At 34.6% G+C, this 26,905-nt stretch overlaps 1 protein-coding gene across 1 annotated transcript; it reads right to left on the bottom strand.

The window, feature by feature from the left end:
* Positions 1–1,519: 1,519 nt before the first annotated feature.
* Positions 1,520–25,942, bottom strand: LOC143196379 (uncharacterized). The gene is made up of 5 exons (XM_076404042.1): positions 25,784–25,942; positions 9,296–9,680; positions 6,615–7,718; positions 3,399–3,547; positions 1,520–2,959 (listed from the first exon to the last, which is right to left on the bottom strand). Exons 1-5 carry the CDS (start codon positions 25,796–25,798, stop codon positions 1,604–1,606), a joined length of 3,009 nt encoding a protein of 1,002 aa, XP_076260157.1. The 5' UTR covers positions 25,799–25,942; the 3' UTR covers positions 1,520–1,603.
* Positions 25,943–26,905: the final 963 nt, after the last annotated feature.

The raw sequence follows: 26,905 nt of genomic DNA, 5'->3' as shown, positions 1-26,905 counted from the left end.
TTTCAATTGACCGGTTATGCGGGTGTATATATCGGCATAATATTAGTTTCCAAGGCGTGAAATATACTCTGTATAATTTTTTAAAATAAAAGGTAATGTTAGTAAGTTTTATATCAACCTATAGACACCATACATACATAAATATATAGTAAAAATGATCTTTAAAAAAACAGTAAGATGACATATTAATTGAGGTCAAAAGAAAAATACAGCATAATATTAAAATTTCAATTATAAATTAAAGGATAATGAACCTTAGCTATGCCATACACCATTTACTAAAATACCACATATTTGGATATACGATACTACAAATGTACTATATAAAAATAACATTTTATAACAACTTTCTTGTAGATACATTCCTTTATACTTCTAACACTAATTACTAATTAGTTTAGGAAATCAAGGACTCGAGTACCTAAAAACTCTTATTATATATATCACTACATAGTATGAAACAAAGTCGTCTTTTCTGTCCCTATATCCCTATGTGCGCTTAAATCTTTAAAACTACGCAACGGATTTTGATGCGGTTTTTTTCAATAGATAGAGTGATTCAAGAGGAAGGTTTATATGTATAATACATGCATAATATACTAAGGCAACATTGCTAATTTTAGAGGTTTCTAACGTGATGTCGTAAATTAACCTATTTTTTTAGGCTTATTTAGCAATTAGCAAAAACGCTGCCTAACCCTACGAGTTAGATCAAATTAATGTACTACAGTATTGTACACCATAAAAAGGTCTACAAAAAAGTCCGCGATGGTATATGTTTATCTTTTAGGGATAACCCACATTAACCATTTTTATTGTTTACTTTTTACGTGAGAAAATGGCTTATTTACGAAGCTATTTTAAGCAATACGGCATTAATCCTTATCGAATTAAGTACCTTAAATACAGTGTGCAATTAATATAGATCAATATGGTTCCTTACAGCATGTAAATTAAACAAATATTTTCGGAGATATTACAAATTTAAAATTTGCGTTTAAAAATGTGTAATGTTATAAAAATTGTATGAATTTAGATATTCCAAAGATAGCAGGAAATCTTCATAGTAAGTATAGGGGAAGTGGAATTGTTTTACTCCAAATTTAATGCGTGCAGGCCAAGGGCAGTAATGAATGAACCAAAAATACTGGATCGATTTTAATCATGTTTTCATTGAGTGACATAGGCATATATATTTTATGCCCGTGCAAAGTCGGAGCGGGCCGCTATGTTTTTATATACAACGTTCATATTTTTTCTGTAGTGTATTTAATTTAGTATCAGCATTGCACCCGTGCGAAGCCGGAGCGGGTCGCTAGTAAGGAATATAATGAAGTATAGTACCACATTCACCTCGCTCGTATTTTGATGCAAGTACAACAGAGCAGTACCAAATAAAGCAAGATTTAATTAAAAAACTAAACATAAAATTTAATGATTGTTTAAAATTGTTCTATTATGTACAAAAACAGCCTACAAAATATATGTTACTTTCTTTAAATTACACAGTTACAACATGTTAAAAAGATATTTATATTTAAAAACAAAAACAACTAATATATAAAATTACATATATTATCAACACTTTATTTAAAAAAAATATTCAAAAGTTCTTCATTAAATAAAACATACTCAAATACAGCAGACCCACAAGCACGATTACAACAACCAGCAGCACCCATATCAAGGCATTCTCCACACTGTGAGGATGCTTCAGAGATTCTAATTCTGATTCCAGACGAAGAATATGAGGTTCGTACGGGCATTCGTCGCGGTCAAGTTCGATCTGAATCTTCAGTTCGCTGGAGAAACTCGCGATCTTTTCTTTGGACTCGCAATCTAGTGAGTTGTTTAGGATGTTGACGTGAAACAGTCGAGGGGCTCGATTTAGTAAACTCAAAAAATCGAGGCTGGGTATGGCGTTGTTCGATAAATCGAGAACGTGGAGGTGGATCAGCGCCAATCGACCCGTCACGACAGCTTTGTTAATGTTGTTGTTGGAGACGTTCAGTATCTGCATGGATGGCAATCCATTAAACAGTCCGGTCCGGAAGGTCTCCAGGTTGTTGTTAGATAAAACCAACTGTCGGAGGTTATACATGCCCAGGAATGTTCTGGGTGGGATGTGGTTCAGGTGGTTGTGGTCCAAATAAAGTATCTCGATTCTATGGAACCTCTCGAAGGTGTGGGGTGAGAGAACCGATATGTTGTTATGGGAGAGATCAAACACGCGAATGTTGTTATCGAACGTCGTAAAATTCAGTATCGAAATTCGGTTATGAGACACGTTAACTTGTAGGAGATGATCCAAACCGGCGAAATCGACATCACGAACCCACACCAAATCGTTATAATCCAGGTCCAATATCTCCAACTTCTTCAAGGGCAACAACGAATTATTTAAACTAAATAATCGGTTGTAGGACAGATCCAGGTATTCCAGGTTATCGAGACCCTGGAACGTGTCCTTCTGCAGCACGTCCAAATTGTTACTGTCCATGAAGAGTGTACTCAGATGCCCCAGCTTTTTGAAGACGCCGTTGGGCAGAGGCGCGGTTAACGCGTTGTTCATGTAAATCTCGCGGATTTTCCTGGTCCCGTCGAAAGCGGCGGCGTCAAAACTACCGATCGAGTTCCCGCTCAAGATCAACTTTTCCATGAAGATCAACCCGATGAAGGCGATGCCCGACACCTTCTTGATGTTGCTGTTGTACAGGTCCAGGTTCTTGATGCGGTTTCCGGGGATGTCGAAGGTGCCCTCCGCTAGGTCGGAGAGATTGCACTGTCTGCAGATGAGGGTCTCGTCCAAATGGTCGAAATTGTACATGGTGGCTCGGAAGAAGCTGGGGATGACGTTGGTGCAGTAGGCCGTGAGCGATCCCCTTTCGCCGTATTTACAGGACATCATTTGGGACTTGCAGATGATCGGGATCATCGCTAATATTGGGAGAAGCTTTACCTGTAAAAAAACAGATGTTTTAGATATAAGTAAAGGATTTAATTCTAGAATAGACAAAAAATGGGGCACTATACAGAAAATCAGTTTTAGCATAGTTAAAAAAAGTTCTTCAGCCAAAGCTAGTAGATCGTTTAACTGAGTTTATAGTCCTGGGTTGTGTGATATAGTACTATATCATCAGCGAATAGTTTGTACTTAATAAGTTGGGGGATTGTTGAGATGTATATATATATATATATATATATATATATATATATATATATATATATATATATATATATATATATATGTATATATATATATATGTATATATATATATATATATAAACACCAATTAATTCAATGCAATAGCTTCAACAATACTTTCTTCTTCTCGTTTCAACTCCTCCCTCGGATTCTTGGCCGAGATGGACAAGACACGACGAGAAGCTCATAAGACATGTGCGTTTCGGGCTCTTAAGGAATTCCCGAAAACTGCACGATTTCGAGTCTTCTTGATATTTATGGTTATAGGCGCCATAAGGGATCCTCTACCAGGTCTAACCTCTGACACGTTTCGTCTAGCCTCTTTACGTGAACCACTGTTATCTGAAATACTCGACAACGAGCCAATGGGATTCCTCTTTGTTAAAAATGTATGTTCTCTTTACTCGGTACCTTTTTTGGTTGGCTAATTTCAACAAAATGCGATGTTATATTTTGTATCAAGCCATAATTTTTTTCCCATGTTATAAGTATTAGGAACATCAGTCAAAGGTCTAATAAATTAGACCCGTTAACTATACAACCGAAAGAGTTCTACAATTAACATAAACTTAAATTTACACGACTGCCCCAAATATAAATGATAATGATATAAAGAAAGTATCTGTTTATGTCATTTTCGAAGCCGACGAATAAAACCGAACTATATGCGATAAGGTGACAAAACAACGAATAATCAACAACATCACAATAACTGAGGAACAACAGAGGTTTCTGGTCAACGGTTGACGCCGTGCTTGAAGCCAGACAAGTTGTGGAGAAGGCAATAGAATAAAACAAGTTAGCATACTTGTGTTTCCTAGATTTAACAAAAGCGTTCGACGGTTCGTCTAGCAGACATTGTAAATAAACTAACGCCGAAAGAAATACAGCCAGATAAAATAGAGATCATTATACACTGGGAACACTACCACAGTCAAAATAGGAATAATAATAACAGATAAAATACAGGTGAATAACGGAGAGAATAATAGAGCAAGTGTGTAAAAAACACCACGGATATAGGATGGGAAGTGGCCACATCCAAATCACGGAATCGATATAAGGATCTGTAGAGTACTGTCATGGCTGGACGACATTGAGGATTTCAGTAAAGAATTAAATAAACAAATGTTGAAATCATATTCTCCTGAAATTTTTCGTTAAACCTGATTCACACTGTTCATATGAAGTTCACTATTTATTCGGCGCATTAAAACGTTTCTATTTATTTTCTTCCATGTCCACATATCATTGGGAAGTTCTGACAGCAGCTAAAAATGACACAGCATCAGTACAATAGAAGACATTTTCGTTATACACTTTGAAAAACCAACAGACAGATAAAAATTTAAAAACAAAAACAGAACTTTCTTTTTACGATGCAATCATTTTCCTTTCTTTGTTTTCTTGACCTCTGACAAGTGGTTCTACATCAAATGAATGATACACAAGCACATTTACAAACCAACTTGACGTAAGACTGTAGGGTAGAAAGTAAATGCTTTGCTGATAGAGAAAATATTTTCATGGAATCTCAGAGGTAAATAGCAAGAAAAAAATTTTTAATGGCGGAACCAAAGATGTCAACTTGTCTATGAAAATGAGTTGAAAGGATAGCTATTTACTTCTATAGATAGAATCACTGTAAATATTTGTAATTGTTTTCAGCAGCTACATAATTCGGCGAATAAGTTTGCTTATCTAACCCGGCTATATTAGTAAATACAGCACACATACATATATGTGCCGAAAATGACGAAAATGACTTCAAGCTGCAACGACTTTACGAACATTTATCGTTACGAAAATTAATTAATTATTAAATAAACTCACTACAACTATTAAAATATATTGCGAAATCCAAGCTAGAAGATACTATGCTCATTATTATAATAATTCACCAAATATTATTCACAATTGTCATAAGCAATGGCATCTGTGAGAAGTTTTTCTACAGTTCCCCAGAGTAGTGTCTTGGAACCATTTCAGTATCAGCTCTACATTGCTATTATCCCAACAATAAAAGACACATTACTTAGAACATTTGCCAATGACACAGTTATCATGGCAAGAAGATGTATCGCTGCCTAAGGCCTGTAGAAAAAGTGCAAGTGGCAGTCAACAAAATCTACAACTGGACAAAAGATTGTAAAATTCAACTTAATAGCTCCAAATCTGTCCACGTTAATTTTGCATTAAGGCGAAATAATAAAAACCTAATTATATCACTCAATGGATGCCCGATTCCTCAAGCAGAATCATCTAAATACCTTGGAATCCATCTTGACGGTAGATTAAATTGGAAGCATCACGTTAGACAAAAAGCAAAACACATTAGAACCAAAATAAAACAACTATACTGGTTAGACGGAAGATACTCTCAACTTGATCTAAAATCAAAGAGGTTAATCCATAATACAATTATAAAGCCAATTTGGACCCATGGGGTGCAAATATGGGGTTGCACTAAAAATTTAAATCAGTTAGTCATACAGCGCTGTCAAAACAAGGTTCTTCGATTGATTACCAATGCCTATCGCTATGTAACCAATGAAGAACTGCACGATGACCTGGAAATCAAATGGATTTGCGAAGTTGTGCAGGATTTCACATTGAAATACGAAATAAGATTACTAAATCATACTAACGTGGAAGCAATACAACTGCTGAACAGCGCGCAGGATGTCACGAGATTGAAACGAACAAAACCATACGAACTTGTGTGAACATTTAGTGTGTATTATTAGTGTAAACTATAGCTATAATTTAGTAATTAATAAAGAATTATAATTTTACAAATGAGGATTACATACTGATGTATTTTCTCGCACCCGTCTTGCTTGTGAATTAATCCAAGTACATAGGAAAAGTAGTAATAAATTAATTGTAATTCAATTCAATTCAATTCATAATTATTTCACCATTACGTATCAATTTTATGTTTTTTCATTTTATATATTTTTTATATTATTTAATTAAACAAATAAACTCGTCTTTGTGCATTAATTTATACTAAGAAGAGAGAAAATAAATAAATTGTATATTATTTACCACATAGTCTTCTCTCCTTAAAAACTCAACAACGTATAAATGTTAATCCTAATTGTAGTTTGAGAAATACTGATGTATGAATCCGGTACTCACCTTGTTTGTGTACTGATGCAAGTACAACAGAACAAAATTTAGTTGTCAATTAAGGGTATACCAAGCAAGAAATATATTGTAAAACCAGCGTATTAAATATGATTTAATCCAATTTGCGTGTTCTTCTCTTCTACTTAAACAGAACTTATTGTTTGGTTTGAAAATTAATGCCATTAAAACAGTTTTTGGAAATTAAAAAAACCTCTATATTACAAAAATTAAGTCCCTATATAAATAGTTAAAAAACAAAATTAACAAGATCGTCATTCCGGGGGATGCCTCTCGAGGAACTGTTCCGGCGTGAGCAACTGGAGATTGGACTCGACCCTCCCGAAAGATGGCGTCTCTCCCTTGTAGAACATATATTGGAGGTAACCCAAAATTCCGACCGCAACGAACAGTATAGCTAACAAAATAAAGATGACGATGTTAGCCGCGTTGCTACTGCTTTCTATATAGACATCCTGTAGGGCTTCCGCTACTACATTGTTCAAGGGCTTGTCGACGCATCTGATAGAACCCACGTAGTTCTCGTACAGGACGAACTTGAAGTTATCGTCGGCGAAGTCCTTCATCATCTGATTCTCTAGGTCACAGGGCAGCATGTTGTTCTCCAGTCTCAGGTAGGCGAGGGCGGGAAGACGCCCCAGCAGGAGATTATAGTCGAAATCCGAGATGTTATTGTAGGATAGATCGAGAACGTGTAGACTGGATAACGACAGAACGCCGGTGACCATCACGGTCTCTATGGCGTTATGAGAACAATTCAAGTACCCCAACTTTGGCAGTCCGTTGAACATGCCCGTACGGATGGTTCGGATTTTATTTCCCGACAAATCCAAAGTCCGGATGTTATGCAGACTATCGCCGGGGAAACCGCTGATTTCCGATATGTTATTCTTCCGCAGATACAACGCCTCCAGCATATAAAGCCTCATCAGGGACACCCAGAAATAATCGATCCTGTTCTCGTCCAGGTTCAGCGATTTCAGCTGGTTATTGGGAGCCATCTCCAGGCTGAATTGGGTCAGGTAGTTGTTACTCAGGTCCAGGGACGTCAGCTTCGTCAGGTTGTAAAGGTCCCATCGATCTATCCTCGTCAGCTTGTTATTGTTCAGGTTCAGGACCTGTAAGGAGGTCAGGTTCGACAGTTTGCTGCTGATGTTGCCGATGCGATTGTAACTCAGGTCCAGTTCCTCGAGGTTGTAGACTCCCTCGAAGGCGGTGTCGGCGACGGCTTCGATAGAGTTATGAGATACCAGGAGTTGGCGTAGGTGCATTAGTTCGGCGAAACCTTTGTCGGAGAGGATGGAGATTTTGTTGCGCGACAGGTTGATTTTGGTGATCTTTTTGGTTCCGTTGAAGGTCCCTGAAATAAAGAAATACGAACATTAAGAATATTTTGACGACAACATTCAGAGTTGGTGAGGAAAAAATACTGTGTGACCCAAAATAAATAAAATTACGCCCTTTAAATTATTTGTTCCATTACTAAAAACATTGTCTATTGAAATGGTTGTCTAAATCGTGACGTTTCTTAGTAATAGCGTGTATACGATTTACGCTTCAAGGCTGTATAACAAGTCAAATGAAAAGTATCAGGCCTGACACATAGATGGCGCTACTAGAATTAAACCCATACGGTTACTAGTTAGCCCTAACTCTCAACAGATGCGTGTTTAAATTTGACAGCTGTCGGATCATTAGTTTGTGAATTATAGCATTCTGAGTGAAGAAACTTTTGTTATTGTGAAAAAAATGGAATAAAAGGAATTTCGCGTGTAGATAAAATGTTGCTTTTTGAAGGGAAAAAATACAGTTGAAGCAAAAACTTGGCTTAATGCGAGTTTCCGCACACTGCCTCAGGAAAATCAATCATCAACGATTGGTATGCTAAGTTTAATCATGGTGAAATGAGCACCAAAGACGGTTTAACGCAGTGGACGCCCAAAAGAGTTGCCGACGAAAACATAATCCACAAAATTATTTTGAATGACCGTAAATTGAAATTGAATGAAGTAGCAGACACTCTAAATATATCCTCTAACTGAACGTGTACATCAAATTATTCACGAATATTTGAATGTGAAAAAGCTCTGTGCAAAGTGGGTGCCGTGTGAGCTCAATTTTGACCAAAACAACGACGAGTTGATGATTAGGAGCAGTGTTTGAAGATGATCAAGCGTAATAAACCCGAGTTTTTGCGTCGATATGTGAGAATGGATGAAACATAGTTCCAATCGACAACCACCCGAGTGAACTGCACACGATGAACCCGCTCCAAAACGTGAGAAAACGCAACAGTCTGCTGGCAAGTCTATGGCGTCTGTATTTTGGGATGCGCATGGAACAATTTTCATTGACTATCTTGAAAAAAGGAAGGACCATCAACGGCGACTATTACATAGTGTGATTGGACCGTTTGAAGGACGAAATCGCAGAAAAACGGCCGCATTTGGTTTTTTTTTGACCTGTTACTCCTTAAGGGTAGTCGATATCCTTCCATGCCTATTGCACATTCAGTGATTTTAAATAATTAACTAATTTTAGAGTTAACCAAATACAAAGAATACAACTGGAAAGTTTGTTCTGCAGGGAGGCTTCACGAAATATTGCTGTTTTATATATTTGTGGGAGAGTAAAGACACCAAAAACCACTATGAAGTTAAAGATTGTCCACAACGGATTGACTTTGTGGTAAAATTTATCGTTTAAATGTAAAGCTCTCATTCCATAAGAAAATTCTTCAAGTCAAATATTGTCAAGGTCATGGATAAGTATGGTAAAGAATTTCAGTACTTAAAATATTCCGTCTAAATTAAGTGATTAAGAGAAGGTACTTTTGTTGTATACAGTATAGTAAACAACTATGATATTTTGGTAATACAGTAAAATCGAATTTCCATTCGTACAAGTCCACTATGACAAAAAATAGATTTTTCTTACCTGGATAAACGGACTTGATGAGGTTATCGGACAAATCCAGCTCCTCCAAGAATATCAGCCCCATGAACGCCTTCTGCTTCAGGTTCTCGATCCTGCTCTTGCTAATGTCCATGCGCCGGATCTGATTGCCGGACAGATCGAAGGTGTTGGGCTCGATGGAGGTGAGCGTACAGTTGACGCAGAGCAACGTCTCGTCGAGATGGTCGAACTTGTAGCGGGTGTTCTTGAAATAGCCCGGGGTGGCGTTGACGCACGTGGCCGTCAACGAGCCCCTCTCCCCGTACGAGCATTTCATCAGATCGAAATCGGTGACCAAATTCAGCTGGCACGCCGTTTGGGCGACTAATACCAGCACCAGAGCCAACCAGCACGTGCGGCACGGTCTCTGTAAATGAAGAAGATTGAGTTTTGAGTGATTTTCTGCTATCAACAGTCAAACTTACCGCGTGTCATTTCGTTCGGATATTACGGCACAGTCACGTTTAATTTTATGAATCGCGCAAATGATATTCGAAGATAATTATGATGTTTCTTAAACGTTTATTTATTTTTTATCGCTTTGATGGATGTCATCATTAAATCATAAAAAATTAATAACACAAACAGGGAGGACTAAAATTATAATACAATTTAAAAATGGATACGAGTACAAGTCAAGAAACACAACCATGACAAAGTAGACGCTCTATCCAGACAGCCCACACTAGCTCCCGTACCGAAGTGGAAATGGTTATTTGGTCACCGTAGGCTAGACTTCTGTATTTTCTGTCTGTATTTTTTCCGATTAAGGAATTTTAAAAGTTTTGCAACCCATTTATAGTTCTAATCTGGGTAAGCCGTGCACAGTCGTCCAGTATGTGGTAGACTGAAATAGAGGCATGGTGGCAGAACTCACAGTGAGCAGGCGGGTTCGAAATCATCAAGTGATCGTGCGAGAAACAACAGTGACCCGATCTCAGTCGATTCGGAGCTACGGCATGGTGACGAAGGAAAGGAACGCGAAGAAAGGAGAAAAAAATTGTTTTGATTTCAAAAAGCTTGTTGCGGTTGGCCTCATCGGCCCAACGAAGTTGTACCTCGTCCTTGGTGAAACACGAAACAAGTCAGTATGGATACAAGCATTTGTGAGATTGAGAGGAGAGAAGACTGCTGATTTAGTTGCACTATCTGCTCGCTCATTTCCCGGTATACCAACAGGAAGAAGAGATTCGCAGTATAACAGGTCACTTGAAAAGTCCTCGGTCTGACACATAGATGGCGTTAGAATTAAATCTGCAGTATTTATCTGAATTTGTCCATGCAGTATATTTGTTGGTAAGATTAGGCTTATTGGTTTTTCTTAGGATTGTCGCGCACATTGTTAACAATACTGGAGTGAGATCAGATGTTAGATCACACAAACTTTCTGTACTAATCTCATTTAATGAGATACCTTTTGAAATTCACTTTTGACCAAAAATACGACGAGTTGATGATTCGGAGCAATGTTTGAAGATGATCAAGCGTAATAAACCCGAGTTTTGCTTCGATATGTGATAATGGATGAAACATGGCTCCATCATTTCAGACCGAAGTCTAATCGATAGTCATTCGAGTGGACTACACACGGTGAACCCGCTCCAAAGCGTGGGAAAACGCAACAGTTGGCCGGTAAGGTTATTGACTACCTTGAAAAAGGAAGGATCATGTGAAGAAAGTGCTGCTTCACCAAGACAATCCAACGTCTCACAATTCAGTGAAAACGATGGCAAAACGATGCTATTCTTCAGATCTGGCTCACAGTGACTATTTCCAGTTCTCAGATCTCAAAAGAATGCTTGCTGGGAAGAAAAATCTATAGAAAATGTTTTGATTACCATATATTGTACCAATTATTGCCTGTTTTATGTGGAAAATTGATCAGAATACATGCCCTATTGCCTTTACAGTCATTGCAAGAAGTTCGTTAGTTCAAATAATTTTAAAGTAAAAACAAATGCACTCTTACTAGAGAAAATCCGGCCGATAATCGGTCAAGTGCACAGAGTAACAGCGGTTGTTAAAAAGGCATTCGAATAAGAAAAATACTGCCCTGCAATATTTCTGGTCATCTCGCCAGCTAGTGACCGGGTATGGTATTTGCGATTAATCTACAAAATGATTCTCGCATGAAGGGGATTTCTCAACACTTAAACATATTTCGGCTGGAGTTCCACAGCGTACTTCTGTATTTGTTCTGTCCTGCTGATATCCGAACAACAAAAGAAAGAGTAATTGGAACATATGCCGACGACACAGTTATAATTGCAAGATATGGCATCTCTGTCTAAGGCCGTAGAAAAAGTACAAGTAGCGATCAACTGACACATAGATGACGCTACTAGAATTAAATCCATATGTCTTTTTAATAATTTTGTCAAAAAATGTGTCCGGTCTTACCCAGCGTGCTTACTAGCGTTCCTTTTCGGATTTTACATTATTGCTTTTAGACAGTCACAATTATAAGCATACGTTTACAACCAATTTAGGCCCTGTCACCTTGACCACTGCGCCAACCAAGCCGGGCTGTGCTCGGTTATATTGTAATTTATTGTATTACAATTTGCGTGTTGAACAATCTGTTTCTCATTTAAAGTCATCCTGACATAATATTTCGTGTACATAATTGTTTGATTTATATTATCGTTCAAGTTATTTTTCGCTGAACTAACATACAGTCCATCTCAAGCGCATTAAGTTTGTGAAAGAAAATCATTTTCATCTAATGTTATCGCGATTTCTTTCGGATCAACCTCTTAATGTTCTCGAACAATTTTTATCTCTTGTATATCTAGAAACAACAAAGTAAAGTTGATATGATTTTTTTAAGGACAGGCATTTTTTATTTGTTAGCAATTTTATCATCTATTTACCACAAATGTGGTAAACCGAGTCCATAAATATTTCAGAACTCTTTGTATTTTACAACCTGAAAATACTATTTTTATATTTTTAATTTATGTGTCATTGCTTGAACGTTCTTTTGAATCACTACATAGTATAAAACAAAGTCGCCTTTTCTGTCCCTATATCCCTATGTGCGCTTAAATCTTTAAAACTACGCAACGGATTTTGATGCGGTTTTTTTCAATAGATAGAGTGATTCAAGAGGAAGGTTTATATGTATAATACATGCATAATATACTAAGGCAACATTGGTAATTTTAGAGGTTTCTAACGTGATGTCGTAAATTAACCTATTTTTTAGGCTTATTTAGCAATTAGCAAAAACGCTGCCTAACCCTAAGAGTTAGATCAAATTAATGTACTGTATTGTACACCATAAAAAGGTCTACAAAAAAGTCCACGATGGTATATGTTTATGTTTTAGGGATAACCCACATTAACCATTTTTATTGTTTACTTTTTACGTGAGAAAATGGCTTATTTACGAAGCTATTTTAAGCAATACGGCATTAATCCTTATCGAATTAAGTACCTTAAATACAGTGTGCAATTAATATAGATCAATATGGTTCCTTACAGCATGTAAATTAAACAAATATTTTCGGAGATATTACAAATTTAAAATTTGCGTTTAAAAATATGTAATGTAATAAAAATTGTATGAATTTAGATATTCCAAAGATAGCAGGAAATCTTCATAGTAAGTATAGGGGAAGAGGAATTGTTTTACTCCAAATTTAATGCGTGCAGGCCAAGGGCAGTAATGAATGAACCAAAAATACTGGATCGATTTTAATCATGTTTTCATTGAGTGACATAGGCATATATATTTTATGCCCGTGCAAAGTCGGAGCGGGCCGCTATGTTTTTATATACAACATTCATATTTTTTCTGTATATTCTATATATTTCTGTATTTAATTTAGTATCAGCATTGCACCCGTGCGAAGCCGGGGCGGGTCGCTAGTTATTTATAAGTCGCAAATCCACGCCTAGATTATGAATCCAATTTATTGCCCATAGTATTTAACATAACTAGGTTTTCGTCATTTCGCAACAAAACAAAATTAACATGGACAGATTTGGAGCTATTAAGCTATTTAGCTATGTATTAAGTTGTAAGCTCTATTATGTATTAAGCAGGATCCCCTTCTAGTCCACTTGTAGAACCTGTTGATCGCTACTTTTCTACAGCCTTAGACAGAGATACATCTCTTGAACTGTGTACTATATTCTAACTGTGTGGTCGGAAAATGTTCCAATTAGTCTTCCTTTTGTTGTTCGGATATCAGCAGGATAGAGAAAATACCGGAGTATCCTGTGGAACTCCAGCCGAAATATGTGTAAGTGTTGAGAATGTCGCTTCATGCGAGACTACATTTTCTCTCGAAAATCTATGATTCCGTCAGTCGACAGTAATTCCACGGTAGTAATTAGCTCATTTTGTAGATTAATTCCAAATGCCGTACCCGGTGACTAGATGCTAGATATCCAGAAGTATTGCAGGGCAGTATTTCTTTTATTCGAATGCCTTTTTAACAACCGCTGTTACTCTGTGCACTTGGTCGATTGTCGGGCGGATTTCCTCTAGTAGGACTGTATTTTTTTTTACTTTAAAACTATTTTAACTAACGGAATACTACATGTATACTGATCATTTTCCCACATAAAACAGGCAAAAATTGGTACAATATATGTTAATCACGACATCTTTCTGGTAACATGCCGATGACATGTTGAAAGAACAATTTAGATTTCGCAGTGTTCTACTCATTAACCCGTTTTCGTAGTTCTTCCGTGTGGTAGCTAAATCGCCGTCAGCGATTTGAACAAGCGACAATCAGAATTCTAACAGGTCAATTGAAAAGTCCCCGGCCTACCATAGTAAAACACATTTTATTGGCAAAATTAGTTTTTTTATTCAACATAACTCCCTTCAAGAGTGATACACTGATTATAGCGACACTCCAACTTTTCGATACTATTTTTGTTGTACGATTTGTCGCTTGCTTCAAAATAGGCATCAGTTTCGGCAATCACCTCTTCATTCGACAAATTTTTTTCCCAGCGAGCATTCTTTTGAGATCTGAGAACTGAAAATAGTCGCTGGGGACTAGATCTGGAGAATACGGTGGATGAGGAAGTAATTGGAAGCCCAATTCATGGATTTTTAACACGATGCATTGTCTTGGCGAAGCAGCACTTTCTTTTCCTTCAAATGCGGCCCTGTATCGGCGATTTCGTCCTTCAGGTCCTTTCGGTCCGATAACGCTATGTAATAGTCGCTATTGATGGTCCTTCCTTTTTCAAGGTATTTTATGCTTTATTATGAAAAAACGGAATACATTGTAATGTATTTTATTTGTAAGTTTTATCCATCGATGACCAATACGTTTTCTCTTTACGGATTTACAGGCTCCACCTCGAAAGAGCGATATATCTTTTGAGGCTATCCACGAACCGACATATTTTTTTATATCTTCGTATGAAGCGAACCGCTGCTCATACAGGTCATGAAGTAGGAATCACAAGGAGCAAGGTCTGGAGAATAAAGTGGATGGGTTAGTAGGTTTTGCAACATGTGTCCTCTTTCGCCATTTTTCATTTCATATTCCGATAAAAACTGGAAGAATAAAACTTGATTTATAAAGTTTCCAATTGGCCAATTGTCGATTTTTGTTTCAACGATTTAAAAATCATGAATTTGATGTCAGTGGCAAAAGCAAAGAGCAAATGCCACAATAGGTCAGAGAGATTACAAAACTTATTGGATTAAATCGCAGACACAATCAGGCAACTTAACAGTTGATGAATCAAACCCATAAATGGTAGTATTTGTGGTTAGATGATATATTATATCGTTATATGGACTTGAAAACTCAGAACAGTTATGAATCATAGTCCATATAAACCTTAGTTGAAGACTAAAGTATAATTTTTTAAAAATGAATCACTAAATGCAACAATCTAGATTTTTATTTCAAATCATACACACGTATCATACACATTTAACTGTTTTTATCTTGATTAAAGCTTTTTATCAACGTTGAAAATATGAATCAGTAATCAGAAGTCTCACATCAAACACTGTTAGGAAATAAAGGATTTAAATCGTATAGAGATAATCCACGAAGGGGTCCAGTGCAACTTCCAGACATTGTTTTTAATAGAATTCAATTTTTAAACGCATATACTAACTATATGTTAACTAAATGTTGTGCAGATATGGCTAATATATTAGGGAGAATGCAGTGATTAAATTAATTTTATCAAGAAAAATGTATACTGGTAGTAACAGAAGAAACTAAGGAGAACAAAGCAATGAAGGAAACAAGAACTAAACATAAATAGGAAAATATATTTTCTGATGGAAATAAAACACATTTTAGATGTCCAATTATTAATTAGGTAGATTAATCATCCAGAGAAGCCACCATAGGTGGTTTAGAAAACAGGTCAAAGTAAATATAATAATATTACTCTAACTATTGCGACTTTTTAATTATCTGTAGTTTAAGTCTTTCTGTAATATATGTACGAGATGTACTATAATGTTAAAATAAGTTATCTTTTATAACATTTTTGATTCTTCATTTAATTTCGATCAGAATACTCTTACATCAGTTATTATGGGACATTGAGTCATGGCCAGATGATAATAACAAAGGTTAATGTTGGAATACGATAGGAAACTGTATCGTAGGATGTGAAAGATCTATATACATATATATGTGTGTAATTGTTCAGAATATATATAAAAATTTGGTCAAAATGTTTGAGGAGAGTAAGAATTCTAGCTGTATTGTAGATATGGCAAATGCGTCAGGGAGAATTCAGTGATTAAATCTAGTTTTATTAAGAAAAGTGTATGCAGGTAGTAACAGAAAAACTAAGAAGAAATACAATGATATCAAAATGACTTTACGAGGAAATATTGTACCGCAAGATACAAGAACTCAACGTAAAAGATAAATATACTCTCTAGTAAAAGTAAAATACATTACTTGGGTGCACAGTTGTTAATTCGGTAACCTAGGCCTCTAGGGAATACCACTACATAAGAAAAATGTTCAGTGTAACTAAAATAAAGCACAACCCTGACCTACAAACTGTTATGACTGTATAATTGATTGTAATTTAAGTCCTTCGATAATATATGCACTAGATGCACCAATAATAAATTAATGTTAAAATAAATTAAAATTGTTAACATTTTAGTGTTATTGTTTTAATGAACGGACTATACGTTGGTGTAAGCGCAAGTTTTAATTATTCAACAACAATTTTTTTACTAAAAATCTTACTGTTTTTTGATCACAGTATTAAACGTCTCCAAACACGAATAGTCTACTCCCCCCCTCCCCCAGTAAAAAACCAAAATCCAAACAACATCATTATCAAAGGTACGGAAAATGAAGGAAAATGATCAAAGGCAAGGAAAATGATCCCAGTCACGTCAGTAACCAGGTTGGGTAAGACCGGATGTCTTCTGGGATGATTTCTAATCTAAAGTTGGTCACTCGCCAGTCGGTAGACTTAATGGTTCGAAGCCCACGTTAAACTTTAGGCCCAGTCCAGATAAACCCATAGTTGGTAAAAGGAGACTTTTAAAATATATTTTAAAAAAGCATTAAACGGCTTATGACTGACCCACCTTCATATTCCCCTTTAAAATTATATTATTGTGCTAATTATAATGTTTCATTTATCGACGATATAAGAGGAGCTAATATTTATTCTCAAATAACAATGGGTCTATTATTTATACATTGAAACACTTGTTGAAGGTTCTTTGTCTATCTATTATTCATATTAAGGTTTCAAATGCATTAATATTTATACCGTTTGAACAGTATTGAAATGAAAACAATCAATTTTTATCTAATGTATTATAGATTAAACCAATATCGGTTGACTGTTTGTTTATAAATCCTAAATGAGTAAAGCCGAATGATGTATTAGTAATTTTGTTTATCTGGAATTACGGAGAACAGAATTACGAAGCCCAGTTGAATTTTCTTATGTCAGAGCCAAAATGAACCAAAATTCTGTTTTATTCTGAGTTTACTGTTTTAATAAACGAACTATATGTTGCTGTTACAAGTTTTAATCACTCAACAACATTTTTACTAAAAATCTTACTATTTTTTGAGCACAGTATTATACGTGTCCAAACCCGAATATTCATCAATGCAACCCCCACCCCCAACCAAGTAAAAGACCAAAATCCAAAATAACATTATTATCACAGATACGACAACAATAAAATTATAATCGCCCGAACATAAAAATAAATATGTATGTATAATTATCAAACGACAAACAGTAAATTTTCCGTTCTTTAGACGAGACCGTCGATAAGGCATTGACGACGACACACAAGTAGTACCAGTTACAGCGTTATAATCGTGTTCCGAGCCGAACTATTGACCCGCGCGCATGAGATGCGTTTGTTGTTAATATAGTCGACGAAAATAAAGAATGGAAAGGTCGAACGATCGACGACCATCTATCTATCTGCTCCGAAAGCCGCGTTCCTCGAATTCGAACACGACAACACTGGTACCACCACGTTACATAATCGTATCGATGTTTTATTGTACTTATTTTGTTGTCAAATTTAGAGCACAAATGTTTTTGTTTCTATGGTGATGTTTATTATGCTTATAAGTAACGTCGAAACAGTCGATAGTAGCAAAACAATCGAAACAGTTGATAGTCAAAAAACTAGCGACTGAAAATAGTATTTACTAAATGCACGGTTCGAGCGTTTTGTTCATTTCGTTATGTTAGACGAAGATGTACGAATCCTTTCCTGTATAAATTGTGAGAGAGGAAAGGACGGAGATAATTGCTTGGAGCACTTAATTTTATATGTGCTTATAATTTCCAAAGGTAGTTAATATATATATATATATATATATATATATATATATATATATATATATATATATATATATATATATATATATATATATACATATATATATATATATATATATATATATATATATATATACATATATATATATATATATATATATATACATATATATATATATATATATATATATATATATATATATATATATATATACATATATATATATATATATATATATATATATACATATATATATATATATATATATATATATATACATATATATATATATATATATATATATATATATATATATATATATATATAATCATATTAATATATATAAAAATCATAAAACAATATGTAACAATTACAATTTGTATTATTTGTCAAGGTCGCGGCTAGAACCAAACCAAACCAAACCAAAAATAGCAACTAAAAGTGCACGACTGAAACAGTCGATAGTAAATAGTAACAAAATCAGTCGGACCGAAAATAGCGACTGAAAACTGTTGACTGAAACAGTCACTGGTAAAAAGTAGTAAAATTGGTCGAACCAAAAATGAGAATTTTGAAGGCGATGGACCTACTGTTGCGATAGCCGCTGGTTCGAATCCTTCTGGGGCATGGTTGTAAATTTATGTTTGTAATTGTTTAATATTTGTGAATGTTCTAGGCAAGCGTGTAAAATCCGACAAGGAAAATGATCCCAGTCACGCCAGTAACCAGGCTGGGTAAGACCGGATGTTTTCTGGGATAATTTCTAAAGTTGGTCACTCGTCAGTCGATAGGCTTAATGCTGAGGACCGTGGTTCGGAACCCCCGTTAAACTTTAGGCCCAGTCCAGATAAACCCATAGTTCGAAAAGGAGATTGTTTTTTGGTAGTTTGCTTGTAAATAACAACATATTGTATATTAATATAGCAACATTTTAGAACGCTTTCTTCAAGATTTTTAATGTCACAAAGCAAAAATACTAAACTTGTGAAGGATAAATAATAAAATACATGACTGTTTTCATGGCAATAACAGGTCATTTTTTTATTGACTTTTTCGTTTCTAACTCTCTCGACTTTTGTTCAAGTCTTTTGGTTGTCAAAATTACTTTCCTAAAATCTTGAAAACTAAATTCAGATTCGAAAGGTGCCAGAAATTGCATCGATTCCAAAAGATTTGAAGAAGTTTTACAGTAACAGTTAAATTTCGTAACGAAATATCGATCGTTAAGCGGTGATAAACTATATTCAATATTAATACTAAATATTTCTAATAAATACATTTTCTGATAGGAAAACTCTCTAATATTCAACAATTTTCTTGGCTATTAAAAAATACAAGAAAATAATGAGGGTCGCGACAGTTTTTGGTTCAGATTTATATTATCAGTAGGTAAGACAAAGAACTCTTTTTTAGAATATATTTTTATAACTTTACAACTTTTCATTGGAGTGATGCATTCAGCACAATTCTATGGTTTGAGGATATTTTAAAAGAGAATCTTCAACTTCTGCTATGTGCGATTCTCGATTTAAAAAATCAGTATTTTGAAAGATTGCAAAATAAAATGTTACGTGCCACTGTCAATTCTTCGTACTATGTCTCTAATGAAACAAATCTATGAGATATCTAAGCAAAATCGACCGAATTTGGAAAATAAAAAAGTGTTTGAGGGTACACATCCAACATAACAGGTCAATTGAAAAGTTCTCGTTCTACCATAGTAAAACACATTTTTTTTGCAAAATTAGCTTTTCTTGATTCAACATAAATCCCTTCAAGGGTGATACACTGGTGATACCATTTTTGTAATAGTTTTCAAAATAGGCCTCAGTTATGGCGATCACCTCTTCATTCGACGGAAATTTCTTCCCAGCGAGCATTCTTTTGAGATCTGAGAACAGAAAGTAGTCACTTGGGGCCAGATCTGGAAATTACGGCGGATGAGGAAACAATTCGAAGCCCAATTTATGCCATTATTTATGCAATTTATGATTTTTGCCATCGTTTTCACTGACTTGTGACATGGTGCATAGTCTTGGTGAAAGAGCACTTCCCTTTTCTTCAAATGCGATGAAATGCTAATTTCATCCTTCAAACGGTCCAATAACGCTATGTAATAGTCGCTGTTGATGGTCCTTCCTTTTTCAAGGTAGTCAATGAAACTTATTCCATACGCATTCCAAAATACAGATGCCATAAGCTTGCCAGCCGACTGTTGCCTTTTCTCACGCTTTGGAGCGGGTTCATCGTGTGCAGTCCACTCGAATGACTGTCAATTGGACTTCGGAATGAAATGATGGAGCCATGTTTCATCCATTGTCTCATATCGATGCAAAAACTTGGGTTTACTACACTTGATCATCTTCAAACTATGCTCCGAATCATCAACTGGTCGTTGTTTTTGGTCAAAAGTGAGCTCGCGCGGCACCCACTTTGCACAGAGCTTTCTCATACCCAAATATTCGTGAATTATATGATGTACACGTTCAGTTCATATCTTTAGAGTGTCTGCGATTTCATTCAGTTTCAATTTAAGGTAATTCAAAATCATTCTGTGGATTTTCTTTATGTTTTCGTCGGTAACAATCTATTTTGGGCGTCCACTACGTTCACCGTCTTCGGTGCTCATTTTACCACGTCTAAACTTAACATACCAATCCTTGGTGGTTGATTTTCCTGGGGCAGTGTCTTGAAACTCGGCATCAAGCCAAGTTTTTGCTTCAAATGTATTTTTTCCTTTCAAAAAGCAATATTTTATCAACACGCGAAATTCCATTCATCCATTTCTTTCACAATAACAAGCTGCTTCACTCAAAATGCTGTAATTCACAAACTAACGATCCGACAGCTGTCAAAATTATACACGCATCTTTTTAGGGTTAGGGCTAACTAAAAAATATATGGATTTAAATGTAGTAGCGCCATCTATGTGTCAGGCCGGGGACTTTTCAATTGAACTATTATTCTCTAGATTTAGTCCTTTGCTACTACTTCCTGTTTCCGAGCCCGAAGAAATGACTGGATGGTAAGAAGTTTGAGTCGAATGTAGATTGAGAAAACCGATTATTTGGAAGGAATGCAAAAAATTGCAGTAACGCTCGACTAAATGTACTGAGTTTATTTTAAGAAACAAATAGCTTTTTTGTCGAAAAAAAAGGTATATTTCAAAATTTGAACTGCCCTCGTATCATTAATTTGTATTTAAAATTACAGCAGTATATTAATTATAATAATTATTATACGAAATAAAATTGTACACCCGGGCGATTTGTATACATCAGTAGCAAAAATAGCCCAGATTTTTAAATTATAGTGTCAATGTATTGCATAAATGATATCTAATGTGTGGGTGAGTGAGTACCATACAAATGATGTCACGTTGAGCACTATCAATAAGCACAAAAGTGACAATAAACAGATAATACATCGCATTATTTTACCAGGAAGTAATCCAATTTCTATTGTTGTTAGATAAAAAAAAACTATACACAACTCTGGTATCTGCCATAGTTAACCGTAATGTAGACATAAACAGACATATTCTATTAACGAGAAATAAATATTTCCGAATTCGAGATGCATTGGAATGTATAACCGCAATATCCGTCTGATTCGCGATCTGATACGTCAAACACAAAGTGTAAAACAAATATTTCTGGTTTAGGATCAATCAGTGTTAAGTATGTTTCAATAAAATGCTTTTGTGGTCGAAACTTCCTTTGGATATTCAGTATCAGCTATGTTCAGTTAATGTGCAAGCGAGTTTTCAGTATTTTGAATTTACGTTTACGTGTTGAATTATTTTAAGAATCAGTACTACAACTGACCAAGGCCATGCAACATTTTGTTCGCTTTTGTAAACAAACACTATTTCTGAAACCCAACAATATCAGGCATAACATACATATTATTTTCGTGTTTTCAACAACGGGAAACAACTTGGACTTAAACTCTACAAAATATATTGAAATTTCGGGCGAAAATCTAAGTTATCATCAAATAACAAGATATTATTGTATAAATCTATATTCAAGCCTATTTGGTCATATGTAATCCAACTATAGGGAACCGCTAGCCAGTCTAATATATCCATCAAACAGCGGTTCCAAAATAAAGTGTTTTAAATGTGTGAATGAAGATCCGAGTCAAAGAAGGACTTGCAGCAACATTTAGTATTAGTCGAACATGTCAATCGCTAAAAGCACTAAGAACAAAGAAAGGAAGATAATGAATACTACATAATCTAACAAAATGTACAATCCAAAGATATTGAAAAGCTTCAAAATCGAAAATACCAATGACAATTCCAAAAAAAAATCTATTTTGATAATTTTAACAGAAAAATATTTTTAACAATAAAATTGAACCGACTTAAACCGAACCGAAATAAATAAAGAAATCACACAAAATTAAAAAATAATCAGACTTAGATTTTTAACACAACAAAAACATTTTAAAATAAAATATGTACCTAATAATTGTTGTATTAACTAAATAAAAATAAACAAAGCCTTATTCAACCTACCTACTACATGTATTTTATATTCTAATATATATATACACAAATTAGCTTAACACATAAAAATAAACAAAAACAAAACTTATCTACTACACTTATATTATATTCTACTATATACACACAATTTAGCTTAATACATAAAAATAAACAAAACCCAAACTTATCTACTACACCTATTTTATATTCTACTATATACACACAATTTAGCTTAACACATAAAAATAAACAAAAACCAAACTTATCTACTACACCTATTTTATATTCTACTATATACACACAATTTAGCTTAATACATAAAAGTAAACAAAAAAACAAACTTATCTACTACATCTATTTTATATTTTCTACTCTATACACACAATTTAGCTTAAGACATACTTAAACCTGTTTATCTATTTACAATATTATTTTAACAACTACAAACTAGCTATTTTGAAGTCGGTAGCGAAGCCAAACAGATATATTAATTTAGATTTGGTTTTTTGGTAATTGAATTTTTCTATATGCCACAAAATTATATTAATATTTTCGTATCGTTTGGGCTCGGCACCGAATAGGTTTAGGTAGGTATTAAGCTAAATTGTTTGTATATATTAAAATACATGTAGTAGATTGGTTTAAATTAGATTTTGTTTATTTTCATTTAGTTATTCCAACAATTATTAGGTACATATTTTATTTTTATATGTTTTTTTTGTTAAAAATCAAAATTTAATTATTTGTTAATTTTTAGTGAGTTCCTTATTTATTTTATGAAGTCGGTTCAATTTTTTTGTTAAAAATATTTCGTTTTTCTTTTTTTTAGTGTTAAGTGATTTCTCAATATATTACACGGTTATTTAATTTAGTATTATAATTAGTAGGCCAAGAAAAGGTGCAGCCCGTATGAGGAAAAGTAGGAATAAAGGAATAATGATTGAAAATAATCAACGCTTTAGGCTCCGGAATCCGCTACCTAGCCTAGGCGATTTGACGAATTTGAAATGTTGTAACTAAAAAACAACAAAAAGCTATTTTCCCTGTCGGGAATCGAACCCGGAACCTCCGTTTGGGAGCTAAACGCCTTAACAATTACATCACAGAAACAGTTGTCTACAATATTTCTACGATGTCTTATATGCTATAATTTTCAATTAAAAAGCAAACTGAAGTCAGCAATAACATTATACGCACATATCTGATTATATTAGATAATAATATGTGAAAATTGTGTACGTGCCTTTGACATTTGAGCGTTTTCTGATTTGGCTCCAATGGGACCACCTCGAAAATGCACTCTTTCGATAAAGAAAGAATTTTGAAAATCGGTCTACAATTGACACAGAAATCGGCGAAGATACATTAAAAAAAAAATATATATATATACAGCCGAATATAGAACCTCCTCCTTTTTCGAAGTCCATTAAAAAAGAAACTGAATCTGAATAATGGTCACCGTATCTTATTCCTCAGTGACAACTAGAAATATAGAATTTGATAATATGGCTTATCTGGTAACTACGTAATTTGTTTGCCAACTTATATCCGAGGTCCCTATACCATTCTTTATCTAGTCTTGGGCCATGTTTCGAAATATAACTGATCAAATTTCCTTTGTTTAAAAAGTGTTTCTTCCATATTCCGTAGTTCCATTTATTTCCAAACTGTTAAGTCCGGATAAGTTCTTCTTCTTCAGTACATAGTTTGAGGTGTTTGAAGAACAACTTATCGAATAATTTTTATATGATTGGTAGTTCTTTAGTAGAATGAAAGTTATAGTTTGCCGTTAGCACTAAAAAAAACGATGTTGAATGAAGGTACGTGTCAAACAAAACTTGCCAGAGCATTTAGTATTAATCCAGAGTACCAATCACCAATAGAGGTATTGATACAGAAATAAAGAAAGTAAGTATTTTATAATCTGACAAAGTGTACAATCCAAATAAATTGAAAAGCGAAGAAAGAACAAACACAATGTTGAAAAATACTTTTTTAAACACTGATCTATTCAAACCATTACCACCATCGCTGTAAACAACAATTAATTATATCAAGCTTTCAAACAAAACTGTTGTAAATATACAATAAAAGAGGTCAAGGTAAGTAAAGACGATAAGCTCTGTCGCTGGTCGAAAGTACTTAAAATCGTTCAGATAGATGATTCTACTCAGTAAGAGGAGGAAGCTGAAGAATTTGATTGAGAATGTTCGAATCATCTGTTACCAGAAAAAAGATACGTAGCTTATACGCAGTAACACTGGATTAATATAAAATTGATCATTTAAAATTATGTACCATACGTACAATCAGTTTTATTTAGCGCTACGGATTCTAAACTACTTTCTTGTACTGTACAAGCATCCATAAGGTCCGGCAATATATGAATTACTGCATATTTAGAATTTGTAAATCAATTAATTCTTAAATGATGATTAATTGATGTCTTGGACATCAGTTAATTACTCAGGAACTCTTTAGGAGAAGTAAATCAGAATAAAATTAAAAGTTTTTTTGATAAGTTTGATAATAGATAGATATTTGATAAAAATTATTTTTGATTACGCTTAAACTAACATAAATATTTAGAACATGAGTTTAATCTGACATAAAACTACAAATACTATAACATCAAAACAATCGGATAAGGGTGAGTATAAAAAATCGACTAAAATCATTAATAAACATAAAACTAGATGTTCTTAGTCAAAAATAAGCCATTGTTTTTGAAATCTGGATAACCGATTTAACACTGAGGATATTGCCACATAATTGTAATTTATCGAAATAACTTATTTGTATAAAATAGAGATATTAGCGATGGTATTATCCTTATTATTCTCCTATTATTATCCACATATATTCTCAAGTTAGTTTATACTAAAGTAAATAACTATCATTAATTAAATATTTAACAAAATTATTTTTATATCAATGAAAGGCTTATTTTATTATCTTTTTAACTATATCTCCATCCAATTTAAGTAATAATGTTCGAAAATGATACAAATATATGATGATTTGATCAAGCTTGCCTTGCGAGATCCAAAATAATGTAAATATTTATAAAATGGGTTTAATCTGACACAAAACTACCAATACTATAACCTCAAAACAATCGAAAAAGAGTGAGTAGAAAAAATCGACTAAAATCATCAATAAACATAAAACTAGATGTTCTTACCCAAAAATACGCCATTGTTTCCGAAAGCTGAACAACCGATTTAACACTGAGGATATTGTCACGACCTATTTCGGTAGAAGATTAAACAACATTGAACATCGCCGTTGAAAGACCGACTGGATACTGATTGCGATTTGGTAAACAGAAGTTTTTAATTTCCTTCTTATCGGCACGCGTTACGCCAGCGCATAATTTTAATTTACATCGGCGCTTAAGATAATTACTTCGGTCGTTCGAGGAAGAAACGTCAATAGTTTCGATCGAAGCATTTATCCCGTATAGATCCTCAATTCCTACGTTTAAGTAGGTTTGCGAATTTAGGGAATGATCGTTATCGATTTTTGGTAGATCAAAATTACGTGGGTGATATAACTTTTTTTATACATATTTTGAAGTCTCTTTTTTACAAACGAGGGTTTATCTGGACTGGACCTACTGTTTAACGTGGGCTTTGAACCACGGTCCTCGGCATTAAGCCGACATCCGGTCTTACCCAGCCTGGTTACTGGCGTGATCGCGACCATTTTCCTTGTCGGATTTTGCACTACTGCCTATAAAAACATTTACAATTACAATCACAAACATGAAGTACATCCATGCCCCGGCATGATTCGAACCCGCGGCTATCGCAACAGTGGAAAGATCGTCCAGCCGCCTTAACCACTGCGTCACGGCGAAAAGGGGAAATCCATTTGATTTCGAGGAAATTGCGCAGCTCTTCGTTGGTTATGTAATGATATACATTGGTAATTTATCGTAGAATTTTGTTTTGGGTGCGTTGGGTAACTAGTTGCTTTTATGTTTCAGTTCAACCCCATATTTGCACCTCATAGGTCCAAATTGGCTTTATGGTTAACTAATAAACTAATATCTTAGGTCAGGTTGAGAGTATCTTCCGACTAACCAATACAGTTGCTTAACAATTAACCAATTTAACCTAACATTGAGATATATGCCGGGGTATTAATCTGATTCTGTTTGAGGAATCGGGCATCCGTCAATTCGCCGCAACGCAAAATTAACATGGACAGATTTGGAGCTATTAAGCTGTATTTTTCAGTCTCTAGTCCATTTATAGATCTTGTTGACCGCAACTTGTAGTTTTTCTACAGTCTTATACAT

Source organism: Rhynchophorus ferrugineus, unplaced genomic scaffold (assembly GCF_030347505.1).
Source record: "Rhynchophorus ferrugineus isolate W39M unplaced genomic scaffold, kcgeb_rfMv2 rfM4, whole genome shotgun sequence".
NCBI classification, from domain to species: Eukaryota; Metazoa; Arthropoda; class Insecta; order Coleoptera; family Curculionidae; genus Rhynchophorus; species Rhynchophorus ferrugineus.
This window is presented reverse-complemented; position numbering and strand designations above follow the sequence as displayed.

Coding starts and splice junctions, on each gene's coding strand:
- LOC143196379 (XM_076404042.1), bottom strand. Junction 3,548..6,614: donor CGAGAGGCATCCCCCGGAAT/GACGATCTTGTT, acceptor CGAGTATTTCAG/ATAACAGTGGTTCACGTAAA. Junction 2,960..3,398: donor TAAGAGCCCGAAACGCACAT/GTCTTATGAGCT, acceptor GTTTTTTTACAG/GTAAAGCTTCTCCCAATATT.